Consider the following 14,692-nt stretch of genomic DNA (forward strand, 5'->3'; position numbering starts at 1 on the left):
TTGGGCATATGCATCTACACTCATGGCGTATGGAGAGAGAGCGCGGCATACTGTCATGGTCAGAGCGTGTGGGTCTTGTGTGACGCGCGTCCAATACAGCGAAGCCACATTTGCCCGCAATGGATGATGGAATACATGCCAATTAAATCGATCTATACTGATGTTGAAGCAAATGCTAGGTCTACGGCGTAGATATAAGCCGATACAATTTAACCAGGCAGGGTGATCAGTTTTATATACGTGCATATGAGCCAACTCTAGATCAACGACCACGGAGGCGCGGAATCAGCATGGCTCTGTCTTACCAAGTTATACACTTGAACCGATCGATCAGTAGCAAAGTAGTCCATTCGCATTTTACGCAATTTGCCGTATCAAAGCGTGCCATGTTCGAGATTCGAGAAGCGGAAAGAAGCCAAATGGCGTGTAGCAGTCGAGGGTAAGGGTCCGCCCCTGAGGTTCTCGACTACGCCTTTTCGCAACCGGCGCCGTGTTCTCCACTCCGACAGCATCTGCCGCCCTCAGAGACCGGCTTGCATAAGCGCGTCCTTCTGCCTGACTCGAACGTTATAGAAGAACTTCATTTGTGATGGTGTGTACTAAGCGGTTGATGCAATCTGGAGGTTAAAATTGACATGTTTATGCGCTGCAGGATTTCGAGGAGATCGAGGAGCTTGACGGCGTCAGGTTCAGCTGGAACGTATTCCCTTCTACGAGGCTTGAGGCGTCGCGCACTGTAGTGCCTATTGCAGCCTTGTATACGCCGATCAAGGAGCGACCGGATCTCCCTGTCTTGCAGTATGAGCCGGTGACTTGCCGAGCGCCGTGCCGGGCTGTGTTGAATCCCTACTGGTATGGTGTCGACATCTGTTTTCAGCCCTTGTGTACGGTTCCTAACTTATGGATAGCCAATTGGACATTCGAGCGAAGTTGTGGATCTGTATGCTACCTACAACCATGACTTGATGATGGCAGAAAGGATGTGTCGTTTCTGACGATTGTTATCAAATATCTAGGTCCGTTTTGTTTATCTCGCAACCAGCTTCCCGCGCACTACAAGGATATCTCACCGCAATCACTTCCCCACGAGCTTCTGCCTAAGAGCACGACGATTGAATATGTTCTTGCCCGTCCGGTGCAGTCTCCGCCTATCTTTGTCTTTGTTGTGGACACGTGCCAGACAGAGGAGAACCTCCAAGCACTTAAGGACTCGATCATTGTCAGCTTGAGCCTGCTTCCCCCAACCGCTCTGGTTGGCCTTGTCACTTTCGGCAACATGGTATGTTGTGGTTTACTGAACTTGCCTTAATGGAGATACTAAAGTCATATAGGCCCATGTGCATGAACTTGGATACGCCGAGTGCAACAAGTCTTATGTGTTTCGCGGTGGCAAGGAATACGCTGCGAAGCAGGTGCAAGAGATGCTTGGACTGCTCGCGCCATCTCTTCGTCCCACCCAGCCCAACGTTCCGGGCCGTCCCCCGACTGCCAATTACGGTGGTGCCGCCGCTCGATTCCTTCTGCCGATTCAGCAGTGCGAGTTCCAGCTTACCAACATCTTGGAGCAGCTGCAGACTGACCCATGGCCTGTTGCAAATGACAAGCGTCCGGTACGGTGTATGGGCGTTGCGCTGTCGGTTGCGATCGGCTTGCTTGAGACCTCTTTCCCGAATACTGGCGCGCGAGTGATGCTGTTTGCGGGCGGTCCTGCCACGGAGGGCCCTGGCATGGTTGTTGGAGTGGAGTTGCGTGAGGCGATCAGATCGCATCACGACATCGAGCGTGATAACGCCAAGCATTACAAGAAGGCCACTAAATTTTACGAGGGACTTGCAAAACGTGCATCAACTAACGGACATATTGTGGATATTTATGCCGGATGCTACGATCAGATTGGCATGCTGGAGATGAAGTCATTGTCAAACATGACTGGTGGTTGCATGATTCTTACCGATGCGTTCACGACCTCGATTTTCAAGCAGAGTTTCCAGAGAGTGTTCAACAAGGATGCGACAGGATATCTGCAAATGGGATTCAACGCGACACTTGAAGTGTTGACAACTAAGGAGCTGAAAGTATCTGGTTTGATTGGGCACGCGGTGTCGATGAACAAGAAGTCTGCATCGGTTGGTGAGACGGAGATCGGTATCGGCAACACATGTGCTTGGAAGATGTGCGGAATCACGCCTAATAGTTCGTACGCAACGTACTTTGAGGTCGTGACGCAGGGCACGCCGGCAGTGCAGCAGCAGGTTCCGCAGCGGGGCCTGATTCAGTATCTGACGTTCTACCAGCACGCATCGGGCACGTACCACTTGCGGGTGACGACGCTTGCGCGAAATCTTACCGCTGGCGGCGATCCCGCAATTGCGCAGTCGTTTGACCAGGAGGCAGCTGCCGTGCTGATGGCGCGGATCGCAGTGTTTAAGGCTGAAGTTGACGATGGACCAGATGTGTTGAGATGGACGGACCGGATGTTGATCCGGTTGTGCCAGAAGTTTGCAGACTACCGAAAGGACGATCCAAGCTCGTTCCGTCTCTCCCAGAACTTCAGCTTGTACCCGCAGTTTATGTTCCATCTGCGACGAAGTCAGTTCTTGCAAGTGTTTAACAACTCACCGGACGAGACGGCGTTCTATAGACATGTGCTGAATCGGGAGGACGTTACAAATTCACTTATCATGATCCAGCCGACACTGATATCGTTCACGTTCGATCAGCCACCGCACCCGGTGCTACTTGACTCTGTATCCATCAAGCCAGACCATATCTTGTTGCTGGATACCTTTTTCCACATTTTGATTTTCCACGGCGAGACGATTGCGCAGTGGCGCAAAGCGGGCTATCAGGACCAGGCGGAGTACCAGTCGTTTCGGGACCTGCTTGCGGCGCCGCGAGCGGAGGCGGCGGAATTGCTTGTGGATCGTTTCCCGTTGCCGCGGTTCATTGATACCGACGCGGGTGGTTCGCAGGCGCGATTCTTGCTGTCAAAGTTGAACCCATCGACCACACATCAGAGCGGATCGGGCTACGGAAGCGCGAATGGATCAGCGGTGGTTCTGACGGATGATGTGAGTCTGCAGACATTCATGGGACATCTCCAGAAACTGGCGGTTACAGGCACGTCATAGGAGGGTAGTTCACGATAGGCAAGTGGATGAGAAATGTAGTATGATGAAGAGTTGTTGGTTAGAGTAGCTGGTGAGAGCAAGGAGCCGATATTCGGCATGTTTTGATTGTAAGAGCTTCTATATGCATATAAATAGTATATTAGTTACGATATAATTCGCGTTTTAGTAAGCAAGCGTAGATCTGTGCAAGGGGTCATCCGGTGGAGCGTCGAGAGGTGTAGAATATTACGAGGTTGCAAGTAGCTGTACTGGTGCGACACGGAACCCGCTCGACTTGCATGCGACCAAGCACGCGTGCACGTGAAATTAATCTTCACGCGATCATCGCGGACAAACCATCAGCAATTGATCGCGTTGTACAACAGGACGAGGTGGCCTTGACGACCGAGCAGCAATCAGAAGACTTATTTGCAGAAGTCATTGAATCAGCGTTTGGAACTTCACGTCATTGCGAGAGCACCATAATGAGAGAGACCGAACTACGAGACGCGCGCGAGGAGGAAGCGAATTTGGAGACAGACATTTCGAAGGAAATCATAGACTGCAACGAAAGGGAAGACCAACACGCAACGATGGGTCACGACGATGACGATGAAAAGGCTATATATGGAAGCGTCACGTTGAGCTCGTCGACGTCGTCGGTGGGCGATTCAGAGGACTCTGGGATGACGACACCAACACAATCGAACACATTCGATGCGACTGATCTTGAGAAAAAGATTTCACAAGAGCGCGCCACAGAAATAGCCTGCCACAAGGAGACACCTGTCCAGCTGCGAGAAAGAGAGGAAACGAAGGAAGTGCCTGCACTACAACGCACCGTGCTGGTAGAGCTGGAAGAGCAAGAGACAATCTACGAATGGGTGCAATCCACCATTCAATGGCTTCTGGGAAGTGCATCTCTGCGTATATTAGAAGACTCGCGACACGGCGGCGGCAAGATCAGTCAGATCGAGATCGCGGCAGAAGCCGTCGCAGCGTATGGCCTGGAACTACTGCGGATGTACACGCGCTTGTGGACGACACGTCCGGCGCTGACTGCGTTTGTAACAATGCAGGCACTGTTCGCAGCAATACCAGTAGCCGTGTTTGCAAGCGCGCTGGCAATGTGGACGCTGTGCATCGTGTGCGCGTGCGGGACTGTCGTGGTCGTGTTTGCGCTGTGCGCAGGTGAGTTGCGCCGCGAGAAGATGCGCGGGAATGTGCGAATCTGTGACAGACATAAAGCGCTAACACACTAAAGGCACGATACTTACGGGGACATTGTGCGTAACGGCGGTACTGGCGACATGCGCGTGGGTGTGGATGTGGGCAGCGGCGGTTGTGGGAACGCGGACGTTGGCGTGGGCGTCGGCGTGGGAGGAATCGCGGACATGCAGCGGGGGAACTGAGATGGACGCTGATGAGGATTGAAGAGTATGATAACAAATTGATACAAGAGCCGCTGGATTCGCAGACCTATAATTGGTGGACGATGGTGGGATAACGACAGACGAAGAGCTCATCGTCAACAGCCAAGCACAGACGCGGGGACCTGCAGTCGGGCGGAGCACCACGGGCCACGGCAGTTCCTCCGCGTAGATCTCTGTCCGTCAGCGCGGCTTCCAGCACGCGCGGACTTTAGGTACCGCCGCGCCGGACGCGGCGCCCCAGACCGGAGCTGCGGGCCAGCGCACGCGATCGGACCCGACCCGCACGTTAGACGCCTTCACTGCTGGCTCTACCTTATTGCGGACTTGCCGCTTTGGTTACGGGTCAGCCAAGAGCGGGTCGACGGCAGCGGGAGCCGGGGACGCGCGCGGAGGTTAGCGCGGCCCCGTGCGCTGGGCGGTCTTAAAGCGGTGCGTCGCAGTTCCGTGCGCTTCTTCCCGCGCTCCTCCTTCTTGCCTTCCTCGTCGGTCTCCTTACCGCCTTCCTCTCGCCTCCGGCAGCAGCATCTAGCAGCACACCGCGGCCACAATGCCGGCTGTGTCTACCTACAACCCCCTGGGCACCCTCGACTTTTTCCTCGATGACCCGATTCCTGACTCCTTCAGCTTCTGTCGCTCCGACGAGGGCTGGGGTCCAGTGTCGAACAGCTATGACTTTACGCCATGCTTTGCAGACGGTGTACTGATCGATTTCGTCTCGCTGTTCATCATCGTCTGTGGATCCATTGAGATTTCAAAGATGCTCCATGTCAAGCCGGTCCCCACTAAGAAAAACTGGCACTACTGGACTAAGCTCGCTCTTGTTGCCATCGATGCTCTCGCGACCCTGGGTTACGCCCGTCTACAGCTCGACGTCTATGCTGACTCGTTGCTCGATCTCCGCATCTATGCCACCGTGCTCAATTTTTTCGGTTTGCTCGTTGCCATGTACATGCATCACCTTGAGCACAATCGGGCGCGCTTCGCGAATGGCGTTCTGCTCTTTTACTGGATCTTTGTCATCCTCACTGACGCCGTGCGTCTCGTTGGATTTGTTAACCGCGAGGCCCACCTCAGTAACCCGGCATTCGTTTCGACCTTCGGTTTCACTTTTATCCTCTCGATCGTCATCTTTGTCCGTATGTCTGACCCTCTTCTTATCTCAACTGGCTTCTGCATTACTGATCGCTTCCTATCTTTTTAGTCGAGGCATTTGTTCCCAAGGCCCGATCCGGTTATGAGGCGCTTGCTGACGAGGCCGACGAGTCACCGCTCGATCGCGCCAACATCCTCTCCCGCCTTACCTTCTCGTGGATGACTCCCATGATGAAGCTCGGCTATGAAACCTTCCTCACCGAGGATGACATGCCTGGCCTTGCCAAAGGCGACAAGACCGGCGAGTGTCGTGTGCTCTTCGAGAACCAATGGAATAGGCAGAAGAAGTTGGCTAAGCCGTCGATGGTCTGGGCTCTCATGAAGGCGTTTGGCTCGCAGTACCTCTATGGTGTCGCCTTCAAGGTTGTCAATGATCTCCTTGCGTTCTCTCAACCTCGACTGCTCCGCGATCTTATCCTTTTCATCAACGCCTACACTGAGGGCCATCCTGAGCCCTTCACAGGTGGTGTTATCATCGCGTTCGGCATGCTCTTCACGTCCATAGGCCAGACCGCGTGTCAGCACCAGCATTTCCAGCGGACAATGACTGTCGGCATGCAAGTTAAGTCGGCGCTCGTCTCCAGCATCTACCGGAAGGCCGTCGTTCTTTCTGGCGAGGCTAAAGCTCAATCGTCCACTGGTGATATTGTTAATCTCATGTCCGTCGATGCCCAACGTCTGCAGGATATCACTCAGAACGGCCAGGTTCTGTGGTCCGGTCCCTTTCAGATTTTCCTCTGCTTGTACAATTTGTACAGCTTGCTTGGCAACAGCATGTGGGCTGGTGTCTTCGTCATGATCGTTATGATTCCCACAAACGGCTACATTGCCCGCAAGCAGCGTGCGCTGCAGAAAGCTCAGATGAAGACCAAGGACCAGCGTACCCGCCTTACCACTGAGATTCTCACAAACATCAAGAGTGTCAAGCTCTATGGCTGGGAGAAGCCTTACATGGATAAGCTGTCGCACGTTCGCAACGATCTTGAGCTCGAGAACTTGAAGGTCATGGGCATCTTCTCCGCTGTCTCGTCCTTCCTCTGGGCTTGTGCGCCGTTCCTTGTGTCTTGCTCTACGTTTGGTCTCTTCGTTTTGACCTCCGGCATCCCGCTCTCCACCGATATTGTCTTCCCCGCACTGTCGCTGTTCAACTTGCTTACCTTTCCGCTGGCCATGTTCCCGCAGGCGATCACGCAGCTCGTTGAGTCTTCCGTCGCCGCTGGCCGTCTCCAGAAGTTTTTGCTCGCCTCTGAGCTCCAGGACAATGCTGTTCAACGTAAGGACGCCGTCACTGAAGTGGGCGAGGAGACTGTTGACATCCGCAACGGTACCTTCCTCTGGGATGAGCATGGCAACCACGCTCCGGCCCTGTCTAAGATCAATTTCTCTGCTAAGAAGGGCGAACTTGCTTGCATTGTCGGCCGTGTTGGATCTGGCAAGTCGGCCTTCATGCAGGCTATTCTCGGTGATCTATTTAAGAAGTCTGGTGAAGTTACTGTTCACGGTCGCATTGCTTATGCCGCTCAATCACCGTGGATCATGAATGCCACTGTCAAGGACAACATCACTTTTGGTTCTCGCTTCCAGGCTGAATTCTACGAGAAAACGATCTACGCATGCGCTCTCAAGGAGGACTTCCTTGCCCTTCCTGATGGTGATGAGACGATTGTTGGTGAGAAAGGTATCTCGCTGTCTGGAGGCCAGAAGGCCCGTCTGTCTCTCGCGCGTGCTGTCTATGCTCGCGCTGACGTGTACGTTCTCGATGATCCTCTGTCCGCCGTCGATCAGCACGTCGGCCGCCACCTGATTGACAATGTTCTGGGTCCAGATGGTCTGCTTGCTACGAAGACTCGTATCCTTGCTACCAACGCAATCACAGTGCTCACCCAGGCTTCTAACATCACCATGCTTCGTCAGGGTGAAATTGTCGAGCAAGGCCCGTACAAGGATGTTATTGCGGCGGAATCTGAGATTTACACCCTGATCAAGGAATTCGGTAAGAAGCCCGCCGCCAATGTTGAGGAAGAGACTGTTGTCATTCCTCCTTCCTCTGAAGAGGTTGCCATCGAGGAAGTTGAGGACTTTGACTCCTCTGAGGAGGAAGGACTTGATAAGCTTGCCCGCACTACGTCACGTATTACTCTTCGTCGTGCCAGTACCGCTAGTATCCGCCGTCCCCGTCTTGTTGATGAGGAGGCTCAGAAGCGATCGCGCCAGACAAAGGAGCACTCCGAGCAGGGTCAGGTCAAGTGGTCTGTGTACAAGGAATATGCCAAGGCTGCAAACTTGTTTGGTGTCGTTCTGTTCATGGCTCTCTTAATTGCTTCCCAGGGAATTTCGGTGCTAGGAAACGTCTGGCTTGAGCATTGGTCTGAGATCAACACAGAAGCTGGCGATAATCCTCATGTCGGAATGTACCTGGGCGTTTACCTGTTCTTCGGTGTCTTCGCCTCGGCTCTTACCGTTTGCTACACTCTCGTTCTGTTCATTTTCTGCACGATCCAGGCTGCTCGCACTCTGCATAATCGCATGGCTGAGAGCGTCGTTCGCAGCCCCATGTCATTCTTTGACACTACGCCGATCGGCCGTATTATTAACCGATTCACCACGGATATTTACCGCATTGATGAGGTCCTGACGCGCGTGTTCTCAATGTTCTTCAACAATACCATCCGTGTTGGCTTCACGCTGCTCGTTATTTCCACCACTACGCCCGCATTCGTTGTGCTTATCATTCCTCTCGCTGTTTTATATCTCTACTTCCAGCGCTACTACCTGAGGACTTCGCGCGAGCTTAAACGTCTGGATTCTGTGTCGCGCAGTCCCATCTATGCTCACTTCCAAGAGTCTCTCAGCGGTCTCAGCACCATTCGCGCGTTCCGCCAGATTGATCGTTTCAACAATGTGAATGAGTACTATGTGGACTACAATTTGCGTGCGTATTTCCCGTCTATCAGCGCTAACAGATGGTTGTCTGTTCGCTTGGAGCTTATCGGTTCCATGATTATCTTCGCTGCTGCTGGTTTGTCAATCGTTACTGTCTCTTCCGGCCGTGTCCGCGCTGGTCTCGTTGGTCTTGCCATGAGTTACGCTCTTCAGATCACGCAGTCGCTGTCGTGGATTGTCCGTATGACAGTCGAGGTCGAGGTTAATACTGTCTCCGTTGAGCGTGTCCTGGAGTACTCCAAGCTCCCCAGCGAGGCTCCCATGATTGTGCCCAACCATCGTCCGCCAGCATCGTGGCCCACTGCCGGCGAGCTGATCTTTGACCACTACTCCACCCGGTATCGCGCTGGCCTTGATCTTGTTCTCAAGGACATCAGCTTGCATATCAAGCCGCGTGAGAAGGTTGGCATTGTTGGCCGAACTGGAGCTGGCAAGAGTTCGCTTACGCTTGCGTTATTTCGCATGATTGAGCCTGTTGACGGCCATATCGATATTGACAATGTGGACACGTCGGTGATCGGCTTGAGCGATTTGCGGCACCGCCTTGCGATCATCCCCCAAGACTCTCAGGCGTTCGAGGGCACCATCCGCGACAACCTGGATCCTTCTCACGCTCACGATGACACTGAGCTATGGGAGGTTCTCGAGCTCTCGCATCTCAAGGAGCACGTTTCGAAGCTCGAGGGCGGCCTGAATGCTCGTGTTGCCGAGGCCGGCTCCAACTTGTCGGTTGGCCAGCGCCAGCTGATGTCGCTCGCGCGTGCGCTGTTGACGCCGTCCAAGATCCTCGTGCTCGATGAGGCCACCGCAGCCGTAGATGTCGAGACCGATCAGATCCTACAGGAGACAATTCGCAAGGAGTTCAAGGACCGTACGATTCTCACCATTGCGCATCGCCTCAACACCATCATTGACAGCGACAAGATCGTCGTACTCTCCGCTGGCAAGGTCGCCGAGTTCGACACGCCCGCGAATCTGCTCGCGGATCCTAACTCGATGTTCTACTCGCTCTGCAAACAAGGTGGACTTGTCACTGAGGGCGGCTCGTCGACGGACCCGCTGAAGAGCGGCGCCGAGGTTGTCGAGGACAAGAAGGAAGAGTAAATTCATCAGTCATTTAATCCTGCGTATGGGGGATTAGGTCCGCTGCAACTGGACGTTGGTAATGCATAGGCTCGCTGGGGAGCATCAAAAAACACGCCAAGCACCGAAAGGGCGTGTTTTCTGGTTTTTTTTGGGTGACTTTGATGCTACTTGCTGTGTTCTGGTTTGGAAAGAAGGGAATGCCCTTGGGGGCCACACTTTGTTTTGTTTGATCCGCATTCATTGATTTTACTATAGAGATAACTTATTTCCATTTTTCAATCGGGCAGAATAGTTCGCAATGGTGGAAAGTTCTGTGATGTAAATGACAATCACGTAGCATTGAAATGGTACATGAAATTGATCCAAATTGTGTAACCCCCCTTCGAATTACAGCAACTAGCTTTAGTTGGGAATCACGTTCTTTTGATAAACTATATGACAACCGTCCCTGCGCCAGTGCAAAGATGCGTATGTGCATGCGAAAAGAAAAGGTGAACTAATTACAGAAAGAGATGTCGCCTCCTATGGGTCATTGTCAGTGGCGTCTTCTAGGGTTGGCAAGCGATGTGGGTTTCGGTGTGTCGTAGAGGTTGTAGTCTCAGATAGAGCTGAGGTTGATGATATAGCTGTCGTGGTGGCTATAGGCGAGGTAGGGATGTCTGTGGTTGGTGTTGGTGTAATCTCCGTGTTAGTTGCTGCGGCGGAAGCTTCTGTTCTAGATGATGGCTCATCGGGACTTGCTGTGGTCTGATTGCTCTGCATAACCACCTCAGATCCAGCTGTCGCACGGTCTGCATACCCTGCCGGTGGTGGCCCATAAAGTCCGTTGCCCAGCGGCGCCACATACTGCACGGACGCGAGTGTGAGCCACACATTGTCCCGGATCTGGAGCTGCTGGACGCCGTTTGCGAGCTGGCGCATCGGGAGCAGCGCCCAGCCCTGTGGGAGCGCAAAATCGGTGGGAAGAGAGAGAGGTGCGGCGAGTGTTGCGGGAGTTGTTGGGAATCGTGCTGATTGTTCTGATTGTGATTGTGATGATTGTGGTAACTGGGCGGGGTGAGCGAAGTTGGGTTGGTGGTTGTGTGTGGATGGTTGTGGTGCGACGGTGACAGTTGGGTTGGCTGCAGGGCGCTGGTTGGCGTGCTGTGGGGGTGCCTGTACGTGTGCAGGTGGTTGTGGTTGCTGTGGAGGTTGATGCGGAGCGGGGGGTGGGGTTGGAGGGACAGCGACGGCAGGAGCGAGAGGAGTGTTGGCTGCCGGCCCTAGCACTGGTCGTCGACACGTCGGACAGCTCTGCTGTCGCTCGAGCCAGCTTCGAAGGCATCCAAAATGTAAAACATGGCCGCATGGTAATTTCTTTGGGCGCATGCGCTCACGCTGCGCCGGCGGAGTTGGCGTTGTTCCGGATCCCCCAGGTACGCTTGCTACTGCGTCGGACGTCGCGACGATCATCTCCTCGCGGCATATAATGCAGATGTTCTCCCTCTGAACCTCCTCCGCGGTCGCGTCGGGGTACCTGCTGTTCATCTGCGAGGTCGCCTGACGATAGCGCACAAAGTCGCGGATGCGTTGTGTGAAAGAGCGCATGGTTAGGTACACGTCGCGCACAATATGCAAAGGCAAGCCGTACACAGTGAGCACGAGCAGGAAGAAGGTGAGGTAAATGAAGAGCTTGATGAAGTCCGCGACGAGATCGAGGTAGAACATGAACTCGCCCTTGCGCTCCCACGTGTCCTCCTCGCCGCCGGCGCGCGCGACGACCCGAAGCTCGATCAGCGCGAGCACATAGCGGCCCGCGATTGCCATTGCCGATGTCTCAAGAATGGCAAATTCAAATGCAAACATGACCATCATGTTAGGGCCCCGCATCAGGATATCCTCGAGTGCATAGCGGATCAGGCACATGTCGATGGCGTTGATGAGCAGGAGAGTGGCAGCGACACGAGAGTGGAATAGCCGCGGCCGCACCGGCGCGGTTTGCTCCATGTACTCGACCCTGTCAGCTGCGAGCCAGTGGAAGATTTTGAGGAACAGCAAGGTGGTGAACATCACTAGGAAGCGCGCGTCGAACTCATCGCGAAATATCGTCATCGCAAGACATGTCTCCGTGACAGCATACCATGTCTTCTCGTACAACCGCTCGATCTCGACTGGCCGTAACGCGCCAAACAGAATCGTCTGCACGAGCCTGCCAAACAGCACCGCGATGAAAACTCCCATGTTAGCAAGCGCCATCAGGCACGCGTTGGACTGTGCGAGGTAGATCGTGGCCGAGTAGAAGTTCGGCCGGCGCTGGAACGCAGATAACACGACGCCGACCGCAAGCACCGTGCTGGATGCACCGTACACCACCAGCCGCATCGTTAGGGTGGTGGTTGTGGACGGGGAGGAGGGAGTTTGGTCAGGAGTGCCGGTATGTGGAGAGCGGATGGTACTAGAACGTCGCAATGTAAGCTCTGACAATGATGGTGACTTGGTCTTTCCAGAAACAGCCGCGCCGCGCAACAGTTATGCCACAGCTTCTACTAGTCCCAACCAGATTCTTGTCCAAACCCAACTGTTTTATTACTACTATCATGCCAGCTGCTTGTAGGTATGTGTATGCAAATGTGTAGATGTATCCTCGTTACTCCGACTCGTCGATCCCAAGGCCAGAGATTCCGTCCTCGCCGGGATGCATCATTGCGTATGTGCAATCGTTGAGATGTCCGACGAACGCATCCACGCCAAAGTACGTCTTACTGCAGTTTGCGCACTCGAGCGGCTCATCCGACGCAGAGAACTTGCGATTTTTGTTGCGCCTGCGTGGCTGTGGCCTACTCGCGGCGGCTGCGGCGGGATCGAGGAACTCGGATCCCGTGGCAGGGGTGTCTGTGGTGACGGAGGTGGAGCGCATGCTGGCGGGCGAGCTCGAGGCGGTGACGGAACTTGGGGAGTTCGCCGCAGTGTTGGCGGCCGCTGCCCGGCCAGTCGCTGCGGAGACGCCGTGGACTGTCCGTAGATGCCGCTTGAAGGTGTCAAGTCGCCCGAACCGCTCGCTGCCGATCCTGCAGTTGTCGGCGCCGAAGGGGCACACGAACCGGCCGACATAGTGCTTCAGCTCGTGGCGATTTCGATCCGCGACCCTCGCGAAGCCCATCTTGACATACTGACAGGTAACCCGACCATCCGTAAATCCTGCGCGACATTTATGTGGCTTCGGCTCGGCGCTGTGCGTCCACAAGTGGTCGTCGAGCTTCTTGAAGCGCTTCTTGCAGATCTCGCATAGTCGCTTGCCGTCGGCGGAGCTTGTACTGGAGGCAGCGATGGTCGCGGCGGCGGGTGCTGGCGGAGAGTGTGAATGCGAGTGTCGAGCAGTGGTAGGATGGCGGGGAGAGGCGCCGCCGACGCCGGGGGTAACGACGTTGGCGGTGGGCGCCGACGGCGGCAGCGCGCTAATGCTGGCACGGACCTGTGGCGGCACGGACGCTGCTGTGGCGGCGGCTGCGGCGCCCTTCAGCGCCATCGACTTGAAGTCGCTCAGGTCCGAATTCACGCGTCGCATGTAGTCCATTGGAGTCTGCCGAAATATAGGCGTGGTCGTGTAATCCATGGCAGAGGACGTGTGTCGCGGGATCATCTCACTAGTGCCGCCAGAGGGGGGTACAGCGGCGCCGTTGGTGGTATCGGGGTGTAGCGAGACGGGCGCGGCGTCGAGGAGTGCGGAGGACGGCGGGACAACACCTATGCTGTTGTACATGAGGTCCGCAGACATCAAAGGGAAGGTCGTCTGCGGAGCCTGTTGTAGTTGTGACGGCTGTTGTAGCTGGGGTACTTGCTGAGGAGGCTGTGGCTGCTGGTCGGTTTCGCGCAGGGAAACGGCACCGTAGGTGTCGTAGGGATGCGGGCTTGATGCTGTAGTGGCCGAGACGGAGACAGAGGGGGTCGAGGAGAGCGAGTGGTATGCGAAAAGCGAAGAGTCCACGTATGTTGGCTGCGCAGGCGGCGGAGGCTGTGTGCCACGCATTGTGGATGGTATCAGACCGATGTTGTGCGAGTCAATCTGGCCAAGCTGGCCAAGCTGTCCGAATTGTCGTGGCTGCTGTTGCAGGAGTCTTGGCTGCTGTGGCAGCGGGGGATGGTCGAGCGAAGACGGCGCGTACTGCAGGACATAGGAGGCAGCGTAGTCAGACTGAGTAGATGGCGAGCTCAGCGCGGCACCATCAGGAAAGAGAAGCATATGTTGTAGGTTCTGCTGCTGCTGCTCGTCGGACATGGCTGGGACATAGGCATAGTACGGGTCGAGCGAATCAAAGGGTGCGTTTGCGTGAGCAAACCAGCGCTGCTGTGCGGCCATCATGACGGGGAGTAACGGCCCAGAATGGGGAGGATGCGGGAGGATGGAGGACGGAGGCGGCGGGAACGCAATTGCTGGAAGGGGGCGGGGAGCGGCGGTGTCGTCTTCGCCGCCGTCACCTTCGTCGTCGTCGACGCACCCGTCGCCTGGAGGGTGCTGGCGCGACACTGTGGCGGGGATGGGAGGGTGCCGGAAGCGGGGGTCGGCGGGGGCGGAGCAGCGTTTGTGAAGGAGAGTGGAGAAGGAGAGCGGGGAAGAGGATCAGATATATTCGCAGGGATGCCGCCAGGCACGCGCGGGGTGTGGCGGTGCACGCGGCGCGGCGGGGGCGGTGCGCCTAAGTGCGGCGCCGCCGCCGTGTGGCCCCGCGCACTTCGCAACGACTGCCGCCGTCCACTATCACCAATTCCCCTCCGCTGCCCTCGCCAGACGTCTCTGTCTCACCGCACGGCCGCCGCGTGCGCCCCAAGCGAAGGAGCTGCTGCTCGCGTCTCGGAAACTGCCTCGGCGCCCCGCCGGAAACGTATCTCCGCGTTGCTGGCGATCGCTTCCCGGCTGTTCAAGCAACGAGCGCTCGTTGACTGTGTTCCCCTCGCTTACCAGTCACGACTATGTACTCTAGCTCGCAGGCG

The 14,692-nt window shown here is 55.5% G+C and overlaps 5 protein-coding genes across 5 annotated transcripts; 3 read left to right on the forward strand and 2 right to left on the reverse strand.

The window, feature by feature from the left end:
• The first annotated feature begins 482 nt into the window (after positions 1-482).
• On the forward strand, positions 483-3,285 carry V1518DRAFT_409595 (uncharacterized protein). The gene is made up of 5 exons (XM_066902405.1): positions 483-592; positions 653-852; positions 909-940; positions 1,017-1,279; positions 1,332-3,285. Exons 1-5 carry the CDS (start codon positions 590-592, stop codon positions 3,129-3,131), a joined length of 2,298 nt encoding a protein of 765 aa, XP_066762202.1. The 5' UTR covers positions 483-589; the 3' UTR covers positions 3,132-3,285.
• Positions 3,286-3,371: 86 nt separating this feature from the next.
• On the forward strand, positions 3,372-4,615 carry V1518DRAFT_409599 (uncharacterized protein). The gene is made up of 2 exons (XM_066902406.1): positions 3,372-4,301; positions 4,375-4,615. The coding sequence occupies exons 1-2, from the start codon at positions 3,410-3,412 to the stop codon at positions 4,542-4,544; spliced, it is 1,062 nt and encodes a 353-aa protein (XP_066762203.1). The 5' UTR covers positions 3,372-3,409; the 3' UTR covers positions 4,545-4,615.
• A 395-nt stretch (positions 4,616-5,010) lies between these two features.
• Positions 5,011-10,092, forward strand: V1518DRAFT_409601 (P-loop containing nucleoside triphosphate hydrolase protein). The gene is made up of 2 exons (XM_066902407.1): positions 5,011-5,679; positions 5,745-10,092. Exons 1-2 carry the CDS (start codon positions 5,091-5,093, stop codon positions 9,740-9,742), a joined length of 4,587 nt encoding a protein of 1,528 aa, XP_066762204.1. The 5' UTR covers positions 5,011-5,090; the 3' UTR covers positions 9,743-10,092.
• Positions 9,956-12,263, reverse strand: V1518DRAFT_409602 (uncharacterized protein). Its single transcript, XM_066902408.1, has one exon. It carries the CDS (start codon positions 12,083-12,085, stop codon positions 10,247-10,249), a length of 1,839 nt encoding a protein of 612 aa, XP_066762205.1. The 5' UTR covers positions 12,086-12,263; the 3' UTR covers positions 9,956-10,246.
• V1518DRAFT_409604 (uncharacterized protein) lies at positions 12,264-14,281 on the reverse strand. Its single transcript, XM_066902409.1, has one exon. It carries the CDS (start codon positions 14,061-14,063, stop codon positions 12,351-12,353), a length of 1,713 nt encoding a protein of 570 aa, XP_066762206.1. The 5' UTR covers positions 14,064-14,281; the 3' UTR covers positions 12,264-12,350.
• Positions 14,282-14,692: the final 411 nt, after the last annotated feature.

This window comes from Limtongia smithiae, assembly GCF_038497785.1.
Source record: "Limtongia smithiae strain NRRL Y-17922 unplaced genomic scaffold V1518scaffold_1, whole genome shotgun sequence".
Lineage (NCBI taxonomy): Eukaryota > Fungi > Ascomycota > Lipomycetes > Lipomycetales > Lipomycetaceae > Limtongia > Limtongia smithiae.